This window comes from Drosophila kikkawai, chromosome X (genome assembly GCF_030179895.1).
Source record: "Drosophila kikkawai strain 14028-0561.14 chromosome X, DkikHiC1v2, whole genome shotgun sequence".
Taxonomy (NCBI): domain Eukaryota; kingdom Metazoa; phylum Arthropoda; class Insecta; order Diptera; family Drosophilidae; genus Drosophila; species Drosophila kikkawai.
Window position 1 is genome coordinate 13,543,511 of NC_091733.1, and position 18,343 is coordinate 13,561,853.

The 18,343-nt window shown below is 40.4% G+C and overlaps 2 protein-coding genes across 3 annotated transcripts; one reads left to right on the forward strand and one right to left on the reverse strand.

Annotated features, from left to right (window-relative positions):
* Nucleotides 1-37: 37 nt before the first annotated feature.
* m (miniature) lies at nt 38-16,609 on the reverse strand. 2 transcript variants are annotated; one of them, XM_017173622.3, is made up of 8 exons: nt 16,285-16,609; nt 15,239-15,343; nt 6,269-6,377; nt 2,900-3,053; nt 2,703-2,830; nt 2,489-2,636; nt 2,298-2,420; nt 38-2,001 (listed from the first exon to the last, which is right to left on the reverse strand). In XM_017173622.3, exons 3-8 carry the CDS (start codon nt 6,344-6,346, stop codon nt 551-553), a joined length of 2,082 nt encoding a protein of 693 aa, XP_017029111.1. In that variant the 5' UTR covers nt 6,347-6,377; nt 15,239-15,343; nt 16,285-16,609; the 3' UTR covers nt 38-550. The 2 variants fall into 2 exon arrangements, with proteins under 2 accessions (XP_017029111.1, XP_017029112.1); XM_017173623.3 differs by lacking the exon at nt 15,239-15,343.
* Nucleotides 4,854-5,888, forward strand: LOC108079334 (farnesol dehydrogenase). Its single transcript, XM_017173637.3, has 2 exons — nt 4,854-5,562; nt 5,627-5,888. The coding sequence occupies exons 1-2, from the start codon at nt 4,987-4,989 to the stop codon at nt 5,804-5,806; spliced, it is 756 nt and encodes a 251-aa protein (XP_017029126.1). The 5' UTR covers nt 4,854-4,986; the 3' UTR covers nt 5,807-5,888.
* Nucleotides 16,610-18,343: the final 1,734 nt, after the last annotated feature.

Consider the following 18,343-nt stretch of genomic DNA (forward strand, 5'->3'; position numbering starts at 1 on the left):
CAATTATTAAATTTCTTGCAAAATTTCCATACCGCTCCAACTTACAGCTAATATCGTATAGGTATTCCATATATATAATGTGTAAGTGTAGTATATATAAATATAAATAAATAAGTTCCCTTAGACCTAGCGCGGATGCGTTCTACACTTGGCATCCAATCTCTCCTTAACCTTGAGCACCGTGTCAGGAGTTTCTCAATCTCTCTGTCTTTGTGAGTGTGTTGTGTGTCTTGTTCTTGCTTTAATTTATACTTTTAGCTGAATTTTTTTAAGAAATTTCAATGAATTTTTAACGACTAAATGCACCCAATAAAAAAAAAAAAAATTACGTGGAACGTTCAGCACCAAAAACGAATCTTAAACGAAGCCGAAGCAGTTCGAGTATTGCATTGCTGCCCGATCTCTGAACAAACAACCCGGGGAAAAAAACAATAATCATATTAATTAGATAATAAGCGGGGACAACGCTTTCGATTTCGACTCTGGTCCGACTCTGGTGATTCCCATTCCTCTTTATCCTCCACCTCCTCCTTATCCTCCACCTCCTGATTCACTGTACCGTGTCGAGTCCGGGAGTCGGCTGTTGTCTCACTTGTTGCTGCTGCTGCTGTTGTTGCTGCTGCTGCTGCTGCTGCTGCTGCTGCTGTTGCATGTGCCTCAAGCGAAAGAGACGCAGGGTCATCCAGGAGGCCAGTGTCCCGGGCACCGGCATCGGTGTCTGCTTGTCCAGCGCCTCCTTTTGCAGCTGGTAGCGATAGAGCAGGGACCCAGCCACCAAGGCAGAGACAATTGTCGCTGAAATCACGACGATGAACAGAATGCTAAAGCCGGGCACCGGCATACAGATGCCGTAGACAACCTCCTCGCTAATCTTGCCCTGGAAGACGGTGACTGCCTCCTGTTTGGAGTCCGGCGAGAAAGCCAGGTCCGCCTCGGAGATGACATCGTACAAGCCGCTTACACCGACATCGGCACTGCGCACCTTGCGATCGGATATGACCAGAGAACGGCGGCGGCGACGATGACTACTCTCCTCCTTGGGCTGACCCTCGCCTTGATCCTTATGTTCCTTGTCTTGATCCCGCTCCCGCTCCTTCTCCTCCTCCTCCTCCTCCCTGTCCAGGTCAATGTGATCTTCGCGCGGCTTCTTAAGTGCCTCCGCCTGTGGCCTGTAAACGGGACGCGGCACTTCCTCATCTTCCTGATGGTTACGTGTGGGATCCAGGGAGCGTGGTCCTGCCATGGGCACACCCATGCGCTTCTGGGCCTCCAGCTGCCGGGGTCCGTGCGGGAATTTGCCGCTCTTCTTCAGGCCCAAGTAACGTTCGCCTCCGTCGCCGCCCTCCATGTCCAGATCGGCCAGATCCTCATCACCAAAGAGATCGGACAGATCGGCCTCCTCCTGTTCCTCGTGCACGGGACGCGGCTGTAGATTGCCGCCATTGTTCTTGCTCTCATGGCCTCCATAATCTCCGCCGCCGCCGCCCAAAGTCTGCTTGTGATCGTGGATAATGTCCTCGTAGAAGATGTCGTGGTCCAGACCCATGCCCATGCCCAGGCCATGGCCATGGCCATGGCCCCCCGGTGGTGGCGGCGGCAAGGCCAGATCCCTCAAGAGATCGTTGTTGCTGCTGCTACCCATCGCATCCGACATGTGAACATCCTTGCGCTCGTTGGCATTCGTCAGGCCGAGTCCCAATCCCAGAGCCTCTCCGGAACCAATGCCGCCGCCGCCGGCACCCGTGTTCTGGCAGTGATCAAGGCAGCCATGACGGCAGATCTCCACCTTGCATTTGATGTGCACACTGAGGGCATCGGGGAACTTGAAGGCGTGGAAGAAGGCGTACGTGATGACGGTGGCGCGCTCGTCGGGAGCACGGGCCTTCAGGAAGCGGGAGATCATCTTGGGGCGCAGCACGCAGCCGAACTCATCCGAGAGGTTGATGACATGGCCAGAGCCATCGGAGGCCACGCAAGACTTTACACGCATATCGAATTCTCCTGGAAAAGAGATATATATTATATATATATTAGGTATTATATTTTGATTTAATTATAGTTTATGAATATTTAAAGTGTAGTTCATGAATATTATTTTATGGATATTTATTTGGGATTACATGTCGTATGAGTAATTTTTTACGGAAGCTTAATAGTTTTTAAAACCTTGAAAGAATAAATGATTATTTCCCCTAAAATACTACGAAAATTATTTATAATTAAACAGATTTTCCATTAAAATTCTAATTAATTAAAAAATTAAAATTAAAATATTTAAAATTCAGTAATAAACCCACCTCTATAGTCATTGATGGCCACCACCAAGGTCAGCGTGGAGCCAAGCGGTACAATTCCACTGACGGGCGGCGCCCAGGGACCTTTGCCATGCTGGATCTCCATCCAGCAGTCAACGTTGTCGCCTGCAAATCATTTATAATTAAAAATTATATATATATATCGTTTTTTATTCTTTGTAAATAATATTTACCGCGAAAATCTAGCTGAATGACATCGAGATCGGCAATAACCATCGGTGGTTTGGAGGCAGTCTTCTCATAGTCATTGAACCACTCGCAACGCAATCGTTTCGCCTCATCCCAGACCTCCAGCAGATCCTTGTCATATTGCACCACCACCTAAAGGATAAACAAAGGTATTAATTATTAATTAATCCAAAGATAATGTAGGGAGTGTGTACCCACCGTGTTCTCGTAGAACTGGCCATTTAGATCGGGCTTGGTGCCGCAGCGAGAGTACGAGATCCGGAAGGAGAAGAACGTCTTGCCCGTGGAAGGTGGCACATACACGCAACGCGGATCGCTATGTTGTCCTGTTGAAAGGATTTTAGGTGTTTGAATCCGATTTGATCTTGGTTCGGTTGGATCTTAAATAGACCTACCTTTAGAGCTGACAATGCCCTCGAACGGATGCGAGAAGGTGAGATGCACATCCATGTGATCCTTGCCGCACATCACCTCCAGGGACACAATGTTTGGCATGCCATCCGGCCGGTCCATGGGCCACAGTTCATTACCAGCTATGACTAAACTAAACTGTAATGAAAACGCGACATTTTAAATGAATAAAAAAATAGTCATGGGGTTATATATTTAAATTTTATAAATACAAATTAAAGAAAACTGCTTAAGGAACCAGTTTACCTTTACCAAAAACGGATAATTTCAAGACACTTATAATTTAGTTATAGTTACAATATAGTTTTATATATTCTTATATTTATCCAGATTTAAGACCTACAAGAATATACTTCCATCTTTATATCTTTCTAAAATTATAATTAAGAAGTGTATTTTAAATTATAAATACTTTCATCTTTCTGTGTAAATTGTTTTTCAAGGAAAATCTAGCCTTGTGGGTGGGCTTTGTCTTCTAACGGTTCAACCTGCCAGCCTGGTGGCCACCTGGCGCACCTGACAAACGTGTTGCCAATAAAAACGAAATCCAGTCCTGGCAGAGTCCCCAGTCGTCGTCCCCCCAAAAGCCAGCTCCTCCGAAATGGGAAAGCGAATTCCATTTGGCCTTCATCCGTTTCGGGGGAACTGGTCTGGTCTGGACTTGGACTTGGTCATGGACTTGGACTTGAAGCTGAACCAGAGCTGGCATTTGCATACCGATACCTGCCCCAACACTGCCTTGCCTTGCCTTGCCCCATGCCGCATGGATCAGCTTGGTGTTCGGAGCCAATCGAGTGGCAAGTGGCGATGGAATTTGCATTTTCCCCGCCAGTAAAAGTTGCAGCACTGGAATCAGTGTATATATAATATAATATAATATATATGCAGATCCGGAGCAAGGCTGGTGCCACATTGTCTGGCCTGAGAGTGGAAATTAAGTTGGTACTGAGGGGTAATGGGAGTAGGAAATCCATTTGGACCATATATTGTATCTTTAGTTTTAATAATTATTAAACAGAAAAAGTAAAGTTTAAGAGATTTTATTTTAGGTAAAACTTTAGATAACAAAATAATTGGGCAATATTTAAGGAATATCAATTGTGTAAACAATTCTCGAATTTTAATTTATTTAATTAATAGTAATTAGCATCAATAGGAATGGCAGAACATATTTATATATTGCTGCCATAACGATATTTAATTGAATCGATAATTAATGTTGCGATAAAAGGTTATTTTATTTTATTTAATATAAAAGTAAGGTAGATGTAGCCCAACAGGGCTTAACAGTTATTTTAAAGTTAATAATGCGTTTCTTTTAATCGATTATATCATTATTTTAAAAATAAATTCGACTTGACGATATTTTCGATATTTCGATATTTTATGATATTTTCTATTTCAAATTTAGATAAATCAAACCTGATATTTTCTGTACTTCAATTTTACAACAATTACCATTAACGTTACCCCTTTTCTTGGTTAAAACTATATAAATAAATTTATTTTAGTAAACTAAAATTTTTGTAGACCCCATAAAAACCATAACACCTGGCTTTCTAGTGTTAAGCAGTCTATAATTAACCCAGTGCCAGTTGAGAATACCAGTGATTTCGAGTGATTTCAACTGCCCGAGTGTGCTGCTGACTAGTCCCCCCACCGAAATGGCAACAACAATAGTGCTTAGCCACAATGAATCCCACTCATGTTCGCCGGCTATCGCAGAGTGAATTTGTTTTTCGCCGCCGCCGTCGCGTTCTAGAATGAATTCTGCAGAGTCACGGTTACGGCGACGGAACGAATCAATACCAGACCAAACGCCGGCTGCTTCAGCTGCTCGTGCTGCCTCGGCTGGCCGCCGCTCCACCTCCAGTGGTGAAATAGTGGCCGAATGGCCACTCGGAGCTGCTCGGCCTTAGACAGGGTATAAAAGCAAGTGGGCCAGGCGAATGAGTGAGCAGTTAACGAGCAGATCGCGAGCGCCACAAACCCGGAAATTCCAATTCCAATTCCAATTCCAAACACAAACCTCAATCAAAACCCAAATATAAACAAAAAACAAAAAACAATTATGGATCGTTGGCTAAATCGCGTTGCTGTTGTCACTGGCGCCAGCTCTGGCATTGGAGCCGCCTGTTGCCGTGATCTGGTGGCCAAGGGTCTGGTGGTCGTGGGACTGGCTCGTCGCGAGGATCGTCTGCAGGAGCTCAAGGACTCGTTGCCAGCGGATCAGGCCAAGCGTTTTCATGTCCGCAAGTGCGATGTTAGCAAGGAGCAGGAGGTAATCGCTACCTTTGCCTGGATCGATTCGCAGCTGGGTGGTGCCGATGTTCTGGTCAACAATGCCGGCATCGCTCGTCCCGGTGTCGGTATCACCACCGATGGCAATACAGATGCTCTGCGTGCCATTTTGGATACCAATGTTTTGGCCGTGTCCTGGTGCACCCGCGAGGCATTCCGTTCGCTGCAGAAACGTAACATCAACGATGGCCATGTCGTGATCGTCAACAGTGTGGCCGGTCACCGTGTGCCCAATGTTCCTGGTATGACCTTGGGCATGTACGCGCCCTCGAAGCATGCCATTACCGCTCTGACGGAGGTCCTGCGCCAGGAGTTTATCAACAGCAAGTCGCAGACCAAGGTCACGGTGAGTTGGTGTACTCCTCTAAGGGGAAGCAGCTTGTAGTAATAGTTTTCTTTCTCTTTTTTAGAGCATTAGTCCCGGCGCAGTGGACACTGAAATCGTGGACAAGGATGTCATGCTTAATTTCCCCGACCTGCCCATGCTGCGCTCTGAGGATGTGGCCGATGCCGTCAGCTACTGCATCCAGACCCCGCCGAATGTCCAGATCCATGAGCTGATGATCAAGCCCGTGGGCGAGACCATCTAGGTGTTGTTTTCCCTATTTTAGTTTTTAAGGCTCTACTTTTGATATTATAAATGAAAATTATGTTGGAAAAGTAAAAAGAAAAGGTGTTTTATGTAATGGTTAATTTAAGATTTGGGATGCTCAAGGGTTTAATGTATGATATATATGTATATATTCTATGAGTTTTGATCTTATTTTTTAAATTATATTGATACTTGAAGACCTATTTTTAGGCTTGATAGTTCCAGAGATCTCAAAGCTATTTATAAATCTAAAATCTATATATGTATATCTCTGAACGAATCTAATTAGTTTCCAGGCCTTAATATTATAACATTTTCTTTAACATTTACTACAAACTACAAACTTGACCTTGCCTTTAGAGCTTTAGTTTATCAATCAATAGTCATGGGAATGAGATATGATTTTACCACATACATAATATAATAAGACTACAAATAATATATAAAAATTATTACTCACCATTAAGTGTAAGATAAATATACAGCTACTAAGTCTAAGGTCCCACAGGCGTGTAGGGCCTTTCTGTGGGCTCCACATGACGCTGGCGGCGTGGCGTTTGGATTTGAATCTGAAAAGCAACAAAATAAAAACATGGGAAATGAAAGTACAAGGTTAGAGATCTGGTTTAATCACAGTACTATATAGTATATGTGGGACTACCTCAATGTTGAAAGAAACTAAAAAAAAAATACGGAGTCTTATTTGGGTTTTCTCTCTCTCTATCTCTTGCTTTTTTTTGAGTGGCTTGTTAAACACAATGTTTTCTTTACTTATTTTCATACAATTTAAATTACAATTAGTGGTGGAAAGTGGAAATGATAAATGGAACAAACAAGCGATTTGATCGCTTTCACTCCCCACCATCTGCTCTTCTGTTATTCTATCCAATCAACGATATAGTATTATATTTTGCACACCATTTTAATTGATTTCATTCTCACCATGTTGGCTCGCATTGTGGGAATTAACTCAATTAAAATGGTGTGCAAAATGGGTGAAATTAAGCTATTTAAATATTTAACTAAACAGTTTCCACAGTTTCCGTGTATATTTATGTAGAAATCGCAATGGGTTGCAGCACGAATTTGTCTGAAACTAACTGGCACAGGTTGAGGGAGCGAAAGTCGTGATCCGTGGTTAACGGAGCCGCGAAAATTGCTGCAATTGCCATGAACGATTGCCGCCTGATCTCTTGATCTCTCCTGTTGCAGCCAAAAAAAATGTAATCGATCGATTGCCTTGATGAGTTATCGTTAATCGATGTTAATCGATGTTCACTAGGGATGTATAACGATAATATATCGACAAATATATAGTTAAGTTAAAGATATCGTACAAAAATATATATAAAAAATAATAATATAAAAATTTGAATCTAAAAAAAAATATATATATAGTTTATAGTTATGTTATTTAATTGTATTTTTTTTTTCTTTGAAATTAAATTTTAAAGAAGGGTTTCCCTATGGTAATTGTTGTGATCAATGAGAATATTGATTAACGCACTGATATTGTAATGTTACCAAAATAGTATCATAATATTGCTCTTCTATGTCAATAATTCTCACCAATAACTTAATTATTTTAATAGTTAAACGCCGCATTTGATCGATAATATAATATAATAATAATAATAATAAAATTCACAAATTACAGAACTAATCAGAGTTCAACGTATTTTTTCAAATATATTTATATTTCTATATATAAATATATTTACAAAATACAGATTACTAAATAGTTTAGTTATATATTTATCGATTGCCGAAAAGAGTTCTTCTGTCTTCAACAGAATTTCGTTCCTTATTCCCCTTTCTTCGGTTCTTTCTTCTGGCCAATTTTTGGGAGCTCTTCTTAATTGCTTTCCTGATCACCAGCATGATCATCATCATCATCATCATCATCATCATGTCGTTGTCGTCCTCCAATCAATTCGTATGTTAAATATCAATTGTTAAAGACTCTGCTCTTTGCTTCTCTTCTTTTTTTTTATTTTTATTTTTATATTTATATATTTTTTTTTAGGGGGCCCGTTTTGGGTAATAAAGATGTCGATGCTCGTCATTAGCGCGATGCTCGTATCCTGGGCCAGATCGCACTTAACCCAACGCGCCCGGGGGCCAGCCAAGCAACCCTAACCAATGGACCCAAAATTGCCCGGGCCACGTGAAATGGCGGCCACGAAAAGAAGCCATAAACAAATTGAAATTTAATAAATGGCCAGTCGAGCAATTTCCCTGGACCTGAGCCTGAGCCTGAGCCTGAACCTGAACCCAAACCCGAACTTGGACCCACTGCCACTCACTCTGATCCATTCGATCACTGGACGGACCCCCCGGGGGCGCCATTTCGCAAATTGAGGTGCCTGGAAACGATGTCGGGGGCTTGATGACCGCTACACACACTGGAGATTGCAAAACTGGAGACTGGGGAGTGTAGACTGCAGACAGGAGACTGCAGGCTGTAGACTGGAGACTGCAGTCATGAGACACCCTAGTGCCACAGTCACCCAAATTCTTTATTCTTTTAATTATTTGAGACATCATTAGCCTTGAGTTCAAGTGGACAATAAACATGGAAAATATAATGCAAAGGTGACCCTTATCAAAGAGAGATTGGAAGATAGAATGCACAAAGAAGAATTAGGTTGAAGATTTTCATAAAAATCTAAGGTATTTGGAGAAACTTTAAAACAAATAAATAGAAGTTTAAGTATATATTTTATATATTGTAGAAGAACTTGAATGAGTAATTCTACAAATTAAGAAAAAAAAGAGAATTAAATATTCTTACTTTCGGAAGATGTTAAGTTGATCAAGAGAAAATCTATTTATGAAAGGAGATTTTTTTTGAGAGAAAGAGGAAAGTCTTGGGTGTAAATATTGGAATTGTAAAGAAGTCTTGACCTGCAAAAGTATAAATTTATATATATTTATAGTCTATTTATTATATTAATAACTCATTTGATCATATTACTCATGCTTTATAAAATCCATAGAATTCTAATCTTAGATAAGCGAAAAAAAACCCCAAAATTTCCCTGTGCAACTTTCCAATTTGCTTAATTCTTTCGCATTAAGTCCGATAAATATTTACACGCCCGATGCTGTGGCACTTTCCCTGGCGGCAATTAAAGAGACGCCGGCAATCAATCAATCAATCAATCAGGCAGTCAGTCAGTGGAGCAGTGAAGCCCACAAGCAAGGCCCACCATAGAGCAACAACAATAGTAATAACAATAATAATAATGAGTAAAATCTCATTTGTTGTCTCCTTTCCAGTGCCCGATTTGTATGCCACTTTTACCTGGCAAGTTGCAGGTGCGCAGCGCACAGGTGAAAATGAAATCGAAACTGCCGATTGTCCCCCGCCAAACAAAGTGAGTTCGAATTCGAATTCGAATTGGGAGATTCGAAATACGTGAAAAGATGATGGACAGGGCCCGGTAGAGGCTTCTTTTCTTCCATTCCCTCAATTCTTCTTGAGGCGCAAAAATGCGGTCAGTGGAGATTCTCTCTCGCAGAACTGTAAATAAAAGAGAGTTGCGACTCGACGTATAAAAAAGAAAAATAATAAAAAATTAAGAAAAAAACAAGAAAGAAAGCTAACTTCGGCACGCCGAAGTTTGTATACCCTTGCAGATTGGTTTTCATATTTATGTCATAAATTATAATGCCGAAAACAGACACTAAACTGAGTTACATACCATTTTACCTATACTTATTATGTTTGCAGTTTGACAGTTACAGTTATACATTCCCAGCTTTACATTTTCTCTACATCTGATCGCTTCTATGGCTGCTATATGATATAGTTGTCCGACTTTCATAAAATGTATACCAAAATTCTATAATAATAAGTAAAGCTCATATCTCAGAGTAGATGAAAATACATTGAAAAACAACGAAGTTATAATTTTTTCTATTACTTTCCCTATCGTTCCTATGGCAGCTATAAGATATAGTCGTCCGATTGTCATAAAATTTTTACCAAAATTTTGAAATAATACCAGAAGCTCATGTGTCAAAGTAGATTAAAATACGTTGAAAACCAACGAAGTTATAATTTTTTTGATTAATTTCCCGATCGTTCCTATGGCAGCTATAAGATATAGTGGTCCGATTTTCATAAAATTTTTACCAAAATTCTGGAATAATATAAAAAGGCTATATCTCAAAAATGATGGAATAATATTGAAAAACAGCCAAGTTAAAATTATTTTTCTAAAAATTTATTGAACATTTGTATGGCAGCTATATGATATAGTCGTTCGATCCGGCCCGTTCCGACATATATAGCAGTGAGAGTATATAGAAGACTATATGAAAAGTTTCATTCAGATAGCTTTAAAACTGAGGGACTAGTTTGCGTAGAAACGGACAGACGGACGGACAGACGGACAGACGGACAGACGGACAGACGGACAGACGGACGGACAGACGGACATGGCTAGATCGACTCGGCTGTTGATGCTGATCAAGAATATATATACTTTATAGGGTCGGAAACGTCTCCTTCACTGCGTTGCAAACTTCTGACTGAAATTATAATACCCTGCAAGGGTATAAAAACTGTAAACGGTAAACGGGCCCGATATGCTTATTTGTCTTTAATTCGAAGCCAATTAATTTCTCCCCTCCGGTTTATTGTTTTTCCTTTTTATTTGGTGTCTAGAGCAAAAGAGTGAAAACTGGTTGGTTAAAAAAAAAAAAAAAACTAAAACAAAGCCTCGTCTTTGGCAGACTGCTGCCAGACTAACTGTAACTTTGCATGTGCGCCGTCAACCAATTAAGAGATCCGAGAGATCCCAGAGATCTTGGCTGGGTGGGAAGCCCACCACGGCTTAGCTGTAGATCTATGGCAACACTTAAATATATATCTTTTTATCTTGAGATCAGTGGTGGGAAGTACGCTATATATATAGTGGCCTTGCATATAAATATATACATATATATCTTTACGTTTACTTTATATGTATTTTTAGGCTATATCTAGGTTATTCAGTTAGTTTCCAAGATTTTTGTGGGAGTCAGTTATTCAATTTTTATAACTAGATATTTTCTGGCTTCATGTCTTTAATGTCTTTTGTTTTTATTGAAATTATATGATAAATTTATTAAATATATATCATAAAAGTAATGGATATTATAATAAAAGAACTATAAATTTGGGTATCTATATTAGCATATCTCTTGTTGGCATGTTAATATATTTATATACAATAGTACCTAAATAAATCGTATAGATTGAGCACCTTAAATAAAATAATTTAATATATATAAACAATAGAACCTCATATAGTTTTTAAAGATATTTATGAATGATTTATTGATAAAAAAAAATGCTATGATATATATTATGATAGGCCCAAACTGTAGTCTTATTAGTCAGAAGTTCTGACTCAGAACCTGCTATGAATCGAATTAATTATGATAAATTCAGACTATAGTTAAAAAAAAGTATATAAATAAAGATAAATATTATGAACCCACTATTCTTCCAAGCTATTTTTGGGTCATACCCTTACTGGGTTAATAATCAGCACCGCTTCGCAGACCCCCCCCCCCACTAACTAACTATCTATAACTAAGCCAAAGAAAGTGCGACGCAGCCAGGCCGGCGACGGAGCTGGAGCTGGAGCTGGGAGTTTGGGGGCTTGCAGCCTGGAGATAGAGGTAGAGCTACAGCAAGAGCTACAGCTGGCCGCGTGTTGCACGCTCTGGTGGCGCTTAATTAATGACGCCGCTGCAATTAACAGTACCGCACACTTGCAGCGAAAGAGCGGAAAAGTAGAAGTTGCCCCGCCGACACGCTCCGCGGACTGCTATCCCTCAGATCGTATCAGATTGGATGGGATTGGCTTTGGATTCGACCACTCATTAACTGGGCAGCAGCAGAAGCCATCGCCATCATCATCATCATCATCGAAGGCGATCGAGAGCAAACGAAATGGAAAAGAAAAGAAATTGTTGTCGCATCAAAAGGCGATCAGTGACGAACTTTGCTTACGGTTTCAGTTTTCACTTTTCTTCTTGTGTGCAAATGGAAATGGAAATGGAAGTGGAAATGGAAGTGGAAATGGAAATGGAGATTGAGATCCCAAAGCAGTGGCTGCTGCCGCTGATCACTTTCGAACCGAAACGAATTCGAGTTCGAAACAAATCGAATCGAATCGCTATAACGGTCTACGATAAACAGCCAACGGTAAATCACCTGCCCATGCCTCATTTTTTTGTTTCTTCTTTTTTTTTTTTTATTTTTTTGTTTATCTACTGTTTTTTTCTTCATTTTTATGTGTTACTGATTTCTTGTATTTCTTGATGTATATTTTTAGCTTCTGTTGGATGGCTCAGTGAAAAGCGCAATAATCACGATAATAATGATAATGTGGGAAAAGCAAAGCCGAAATCAAAATACATTTTTAAATGGTTCACTTTCTTTTAATTAAACTGGTTCCGCCAAAACCAACCAGCCGCTAGCCAAAGCCACCTCCTCGGGTCCGAGGAGCAAGTTTGTCCACTTTTCGTGTGAGTTTTTTCTGTTTTCTGTTTTTTTTTTTGGCAGACAATCGCCAAATGCAATTTCATTTGGTGTAATTAGCCGGGTACGAGCTGGCGCAGCATTATTTACCCAGGATCCCAGATGGAAGGAGATCCATTACCAAATTAATTGGACCGAAGCAAGCTGCGAACAAGCCCAGAGTCAAGACTTCTCCTCGAGTGGGTTATATTAAATTTCAGGCAGTGAAGGAGCAGGGAGCAGTAGGTCTGACATCATTTTCCCCAGTTTTCCATCATTTTTTTGAGTTTGGTTTATTTTATGTTCATAACTTCTAATGTTTGAAGGCTTCTGGTGATGGAGCAGAGAGAGAGAGGGCGAAAACAATAACCAAATAAACTCAGACCTACCAGAAACTCTGTGAACTTTTCCATTCGTTTTAAAGCTTGAAGACTTTGGAAGCTTCAGCCTTCCTCCAGTCATTTCCATTTGATTCCACATTCATTTCTAAATTACAAATCTTACTTACGCTTATTTTATTTGTTCTATTACATTCTTTGTTGCTTTGACTTCTTTATTATCAGTTATAATAGCATCTCCACTTTAGAGATCAAAAATGAAGCTATATGATGCTTTAAAGTATTATGCGTCATTCAGATTAGGTTCCAGGAAACTTCTACATTATGTTTAATTGAGTTATATTTTGTTATTTTTGTGTTTAAGTTATTAGATTAGTTTCTATGTTATTTGTTTATTTGAAGGATGGATGTAAAGCTTGCTGCTTTCTAAGGCTTTTAAAACTTTTCTTAAGTCATTAGCTGAGTGATTGCTGTTAAGAACTTGTCAGATTATTTAAGGATGGGTCTTATTATTAGATATAAATGAACAAATAACTAAGGCGTTTCTCTGCGGAAGCCTTACAGGAGGCGGGCACTTGTTTAAACTAGTTTTACTTTGAGTCCATTGAAATTATGTTTGATTATTAGTTACAGTCTCATGCTATTGCCACGTTGGCTGGTGGCTTTGAGTTGGATGATTGATCATTCGATGGATGGATTATTCGCAAGCCGAAAAAAAATGTTGATGATTACCCATTAATGATGTTTTTGGGAGGAATACAAGTTCAAGATAAATAAGTTGAGTCAGTCTTTGGATCTCTTTGGAGTATTAATTAAGTTGGAAGCTTCTTACAGTGAGCTGCGGATTTTGCGATTACGCGAAAAAAGAACGTCGTCGTCGATATCTGATTGTCAGAGGAGCTTCCTCGGCGCATTCAGTCAGTTAAATCTTGTATATTCTGCTACATTATTACATGGTTGCAGAAATGGACGATCATAAACCATTAATGTCAAATGACGAGAAAGAAAGGAAGCTGAAAGCTCGAGGAAAGCAGGGTCTGAACCAAACAATGAATGAATTCCAAATGGACGGATGCGAGAGGAGGGTCTGCCGGGGAAGACCTTGAAGATCTGGCAAAGCCGCTTATAGGGTCCAAGCCAATAATGGCTAAAGCAAATCATTTAAGGCCAAACAAAGAGATAGTCTCTCTTGTCGAGGAGATAGTTGCCGTTGCAGTTGCCGTTGCTGTTGCACAGATGCACAGATGCGACAACGAGGCAACGAGACACTGGCAAACCTGGCAACCTGGCAACCTGGCAACTTGGCAAAACCTGGCTAACCTGGCATTGCATTTATGGCCAAGTCGCGTGTTTGTGTTTGCTTTGCCCGCTGGCTGCTTCGTCTTGGAGTTCTTTGGCCGCTGCGAGATTGAGAATTGAGTTTATTGTGCCACAGAGCGGCGTGCTTTGGATTGTCGCATCAGCTTAATTAGAATTCGAAGTAGTTAACGGTGCATTTAATGCGCTCCAAAACGGATCAAATGCATTAGCACCGCTGCTACCACTCACTTCTTCTCGCCAAGATCTGTTCCATTTATCTGTATCTGTATTTGATCGCAGTCACAGGCTCGGCGGAGACTAATGAACCAAGCGCTGCACTTGGTTCGACAGTGACGAAAGTTGTCATAACACTTAATCCACGCGACGGATGATGATGATGATGAGGATGATGGTGGCCCCGTCTTAATGGTGGGAAAGGTGGTTGCCAAAAGGTGTCAAAACAGTATGTTAATAAACTTGTTTTGGCTGTTATCCCCGTGTTATCTGTCTGTCTGTCTGCATATCGACCATCATCATCGTTCTTGTTTAATTAATAAGTCAATAAGTCGGGCTGAAACCTGAGTTCCACTCTTTTTTTTGCAACTTATCTTTTTTTTATTTTTATTGTTGGTTTTACATCATACTCGTTGATAGTCGTACACTGGGAAAAGGTGTATCTGTTTTATATTTAATATATCATTTAAAAGTTTCTTCTTTCAATTTTCAAATAATATTATTCAAATATTTATTTAATAATAAACCAATAAAATCTATTTTAGTATATAGACACCTTAAGGTATAATTAGTTAATCTTTGGCCAACATTTAACCAAAGAATTTTTAAGAAATTTAAAGAAAGAACATTTTTAAAATTAAAAAAAAGGAAATATATATAAAATGTTCTTCTTATAAAGTTTTATGAAATTAATAAGAACTGGGGCTTAGTTATGATATTTTTTAAATATAAAAATATTTACTATTAAAACCAAGGAAGGAAATTAGCTTCGGGTAGCCAAAATTTGTATACCCTTGCCATAGGATCAAGTGTTTGAATCAATAATCTATCACAACTAACCCAAAAATGCATTAATTTTAGATTGGAAAGCATTTCTGTGTAAAATAATCTGCATACTTAATTTAACAATTTTTTAGAAATCTTAGTTAGTTAGAATTATGACATTTCACGTCTTTTTCGGCTGCCCAAACTTATTTTTCTGTAAATTATACTTTGGTGCAAATAAGACTTAATGGTAAGAAAATAGGCTCTAACTTACCGGTAAGACGTAATCTTTCCAAAGGTCACAACACAGCCGTGGGTGTACCTTTGTCGCTTATCTGGTTTTCCCTATGATTCCGTGTAGTTTATTGCGAAGTTCCGTCTGCGTTTGTGCAAATGCATTAAAATTTAGGCTATTAAAAATCGGGGTTATACGGTATATATATACGTAGAATTAATGAGACAGAAGTGAAATCGGACTGCCCAATACGTAACGCAAATAGATGAGAATCAATCACTGTTATGAAGAAGAAAGAAGTCCGTGCTCATGGCCCCTGATTGGTGATTAGTTGCCATTTGACAGGTGTGTGCGAGTCGGTCAATAAATAGTGCACCTGTTGGGGCGTGTGGGAATCATTCAACGGATGACGTTGCCACTTTTGGTAGCATCTCCGGCCGCCTCAGTCTCCGTCTTCCGTAAGTGCGACTGTTATGATTATTATTATGTATGTATGATTGTGTTTCTTTTTCCACGGGAAAAACTTTGGAAAGTGCCAGGCGGCAACACACGAGCACGGATCTGTGCGGCTTTGATTTTGATTTCGATTCCGCCGCAATCTAAGCCGAGAAGACGGCTGAAGAAGACTGCTTAGACTGCAGACTGCAGACGAGAGATGGAGAAGAATCAGAAGAAATCAGTAGAAGGCAGAAGCGGAGGCAACAAGCAAGCAACAGGCAGCCGCATTTGTGCTAATTGGGAAAATTAGAAAGCATGAAATGCTCGGCTGCATTTGCCGTCTAGCTGGTTAATCGGCTCTACTAGAAGTAGAAGTAGCAAAAGAAGAAGAAGAAGAAGCTAAAGCTGGAAGTCGACGGCCTGCCCCCCCCCCCATTCTTCTCCCCTCCCTCGTTTTGTATCTAGTCTCGCCTGTACGTATATCCTGGTTTAAAGACTAACAAAATATATTTCCCATTAGAAAAAAAAGTATATAAAAAAACAAGTGAATATGTTATAATACAAATTATAAAAAAATGATCATTTGTTGTTGTTTGTTGTTTTTGGGTAAAGAATCAATAATAAACAACAACAAAATAAGCACTCACTTCACTGTAGATTATTCTACTCTCTTCGCTCTTTTGGCGAGTAACGGTATTTGTGAAGAACAGCAACAAGAACAGCAAAAAAAATATTCACTAACACTTGCGGCGCAACACTTGGTTTTTCTCTGTTGGTTTCCTTTTATGCTTCGATTCTTTTTTTTTCTTGTTTCGTTTCTTTTTTTTACTTCAATTTTGGGTTTTTGGTGGAGCACTTCGGTGTGGAGCCTCCTCCTCTCGGGAACCACGGATCACGATCCGAGCCAACGGACTCGAGGACAGAGCAGCGGGAGCAGCACGTGTGGACTCGGCGAGCGACGAACGCGAAATACGCGAGTTAGCCAGGCGATACTTTCTTTGGCCTCGTAATGTAACTGTCCGGGAACAACAAGTTGAAGAAGAAGCACAAGAAGCAGAGGCCGAGAAGCCGAGCTTCGGAGAGAGAAAGAGGCGCGAGGTGGCAGCAGAGAGGCAGTGAAGCAAGATCTGCCTGCGTCGACTGCACCAGCGCGCCGAGCTTTTTTTTACACCTGCGTTGGCAGCTGCGCAAATGAGCACAGTCCAAAACTTGTTGTTGCTATTGCCGCCGCTGCTGCTGTTTGCTGCTGCGGCGCCGCTAATCAAGCGGCCTAATGACATAGAATCGCCTGCCAATTAGGGGACCAATAAAAAATTATAGCAAACCAATAAAATCAGTTCATCGGGGCCATCATTGGCCGCCCCCTCAAGGCGAAAGGAGAGCGAGAGCGCGAGAGATTCTGCATCGTCTAAAAAGCTCGGCGGCGGCACTGCCATAGCTGGCGTCGACGTCGGCGTTTTGAATTTGGCGCACTTGAACTTGAACTTTCGGCTTAAACACCGCCAACAGGTGTAAATTCACTCGACCGAAAGATACCCTGTAAAAAGGCAGAGAGCACTTAAAACAAATGTAAACCAGACATATGAAAAGTTTTCAAAAACTATATGCATATGCACAAATATATTTTTAAAACAAAATAATGCAAAATATTTAGTTCAGGCATAAATGCAAAAAAGTACCTTTTATTTTATTCAAACATCAATATACCCAACTCACTCTGCGGCCCATCATCAGAAAGCACTCAACTCAATGCTTGCAGGGCATCAAATTTGTAGCCAGCTTTTCTGGTTGGCGCAAGGTGCATACATATGTATGTATAAAACCCTGATTTTGTCTGGGAAGCGATCGTGCGGCGGCGTCTCATAACGGTTATACAGTTTTCGCCTGTCGTTGACAACTAATCAAGATGGGAACAGAACGTTGATCTAAAACTGATTTTGAGCAATAAACAAATATTTCCGTTTCCTCTTTCTCCCAAACTCGCAAGAAAAAAAGCTCCAATCGGAATTGGCAAGATCGCCATCTCACGCGCACACACACACGAACACAGAGAAGACTGATGTGCAACAGTCTCCATGCTGGCTCCTCTTCTTTTTCTTCGTCTTGTGCTTGCCCGCTGCTTTTCTCCGCATTTGTTTTTGTTGTTAGAGAGGCGGCTGCTGCTGCCACAAAAACAACAACAACAGTAACTGGGCGCATTTAAACGGTAAACACCATGAATGCATTTGGAAAGTGGTTGTGTTCGTGGTGTTTGCATTTTGCATTTCTTCGCATTCTTTTCTGTTTATGTGGCCTCTGTGTGTTGTTGTTGCATCGCACAATTGTGCCAACAACAAGGCGAAGAAATGAGAAGAAGTAAAGAGTCAGGCAGCAGAAGAATCGCAAGATGGAGAAGAAGCAGAACAACAGCAACGGTAATACCCACCGAAGACGGCGTTTTCATTTCTGAGAATTGATTGGTCGTCGCGCCTGCATACTCTACACGCCACTACCTCTTCCACATCGGGTTTATTATACTTTTTTTGTACATAATACTCTGTAGATTTGTTAGAGCGACCGGGCATGCTGATTCTTCAGGTAAAAGAAAGCTGAGGAACTGAACTCAACCTCAACTTTCTGTCTCATTCATTCATTTAATTAAAATATAATATAAAGGATGCATGCTATAAACAAAAATCATCAATGTTTTTCCATCTCTAATGGGCA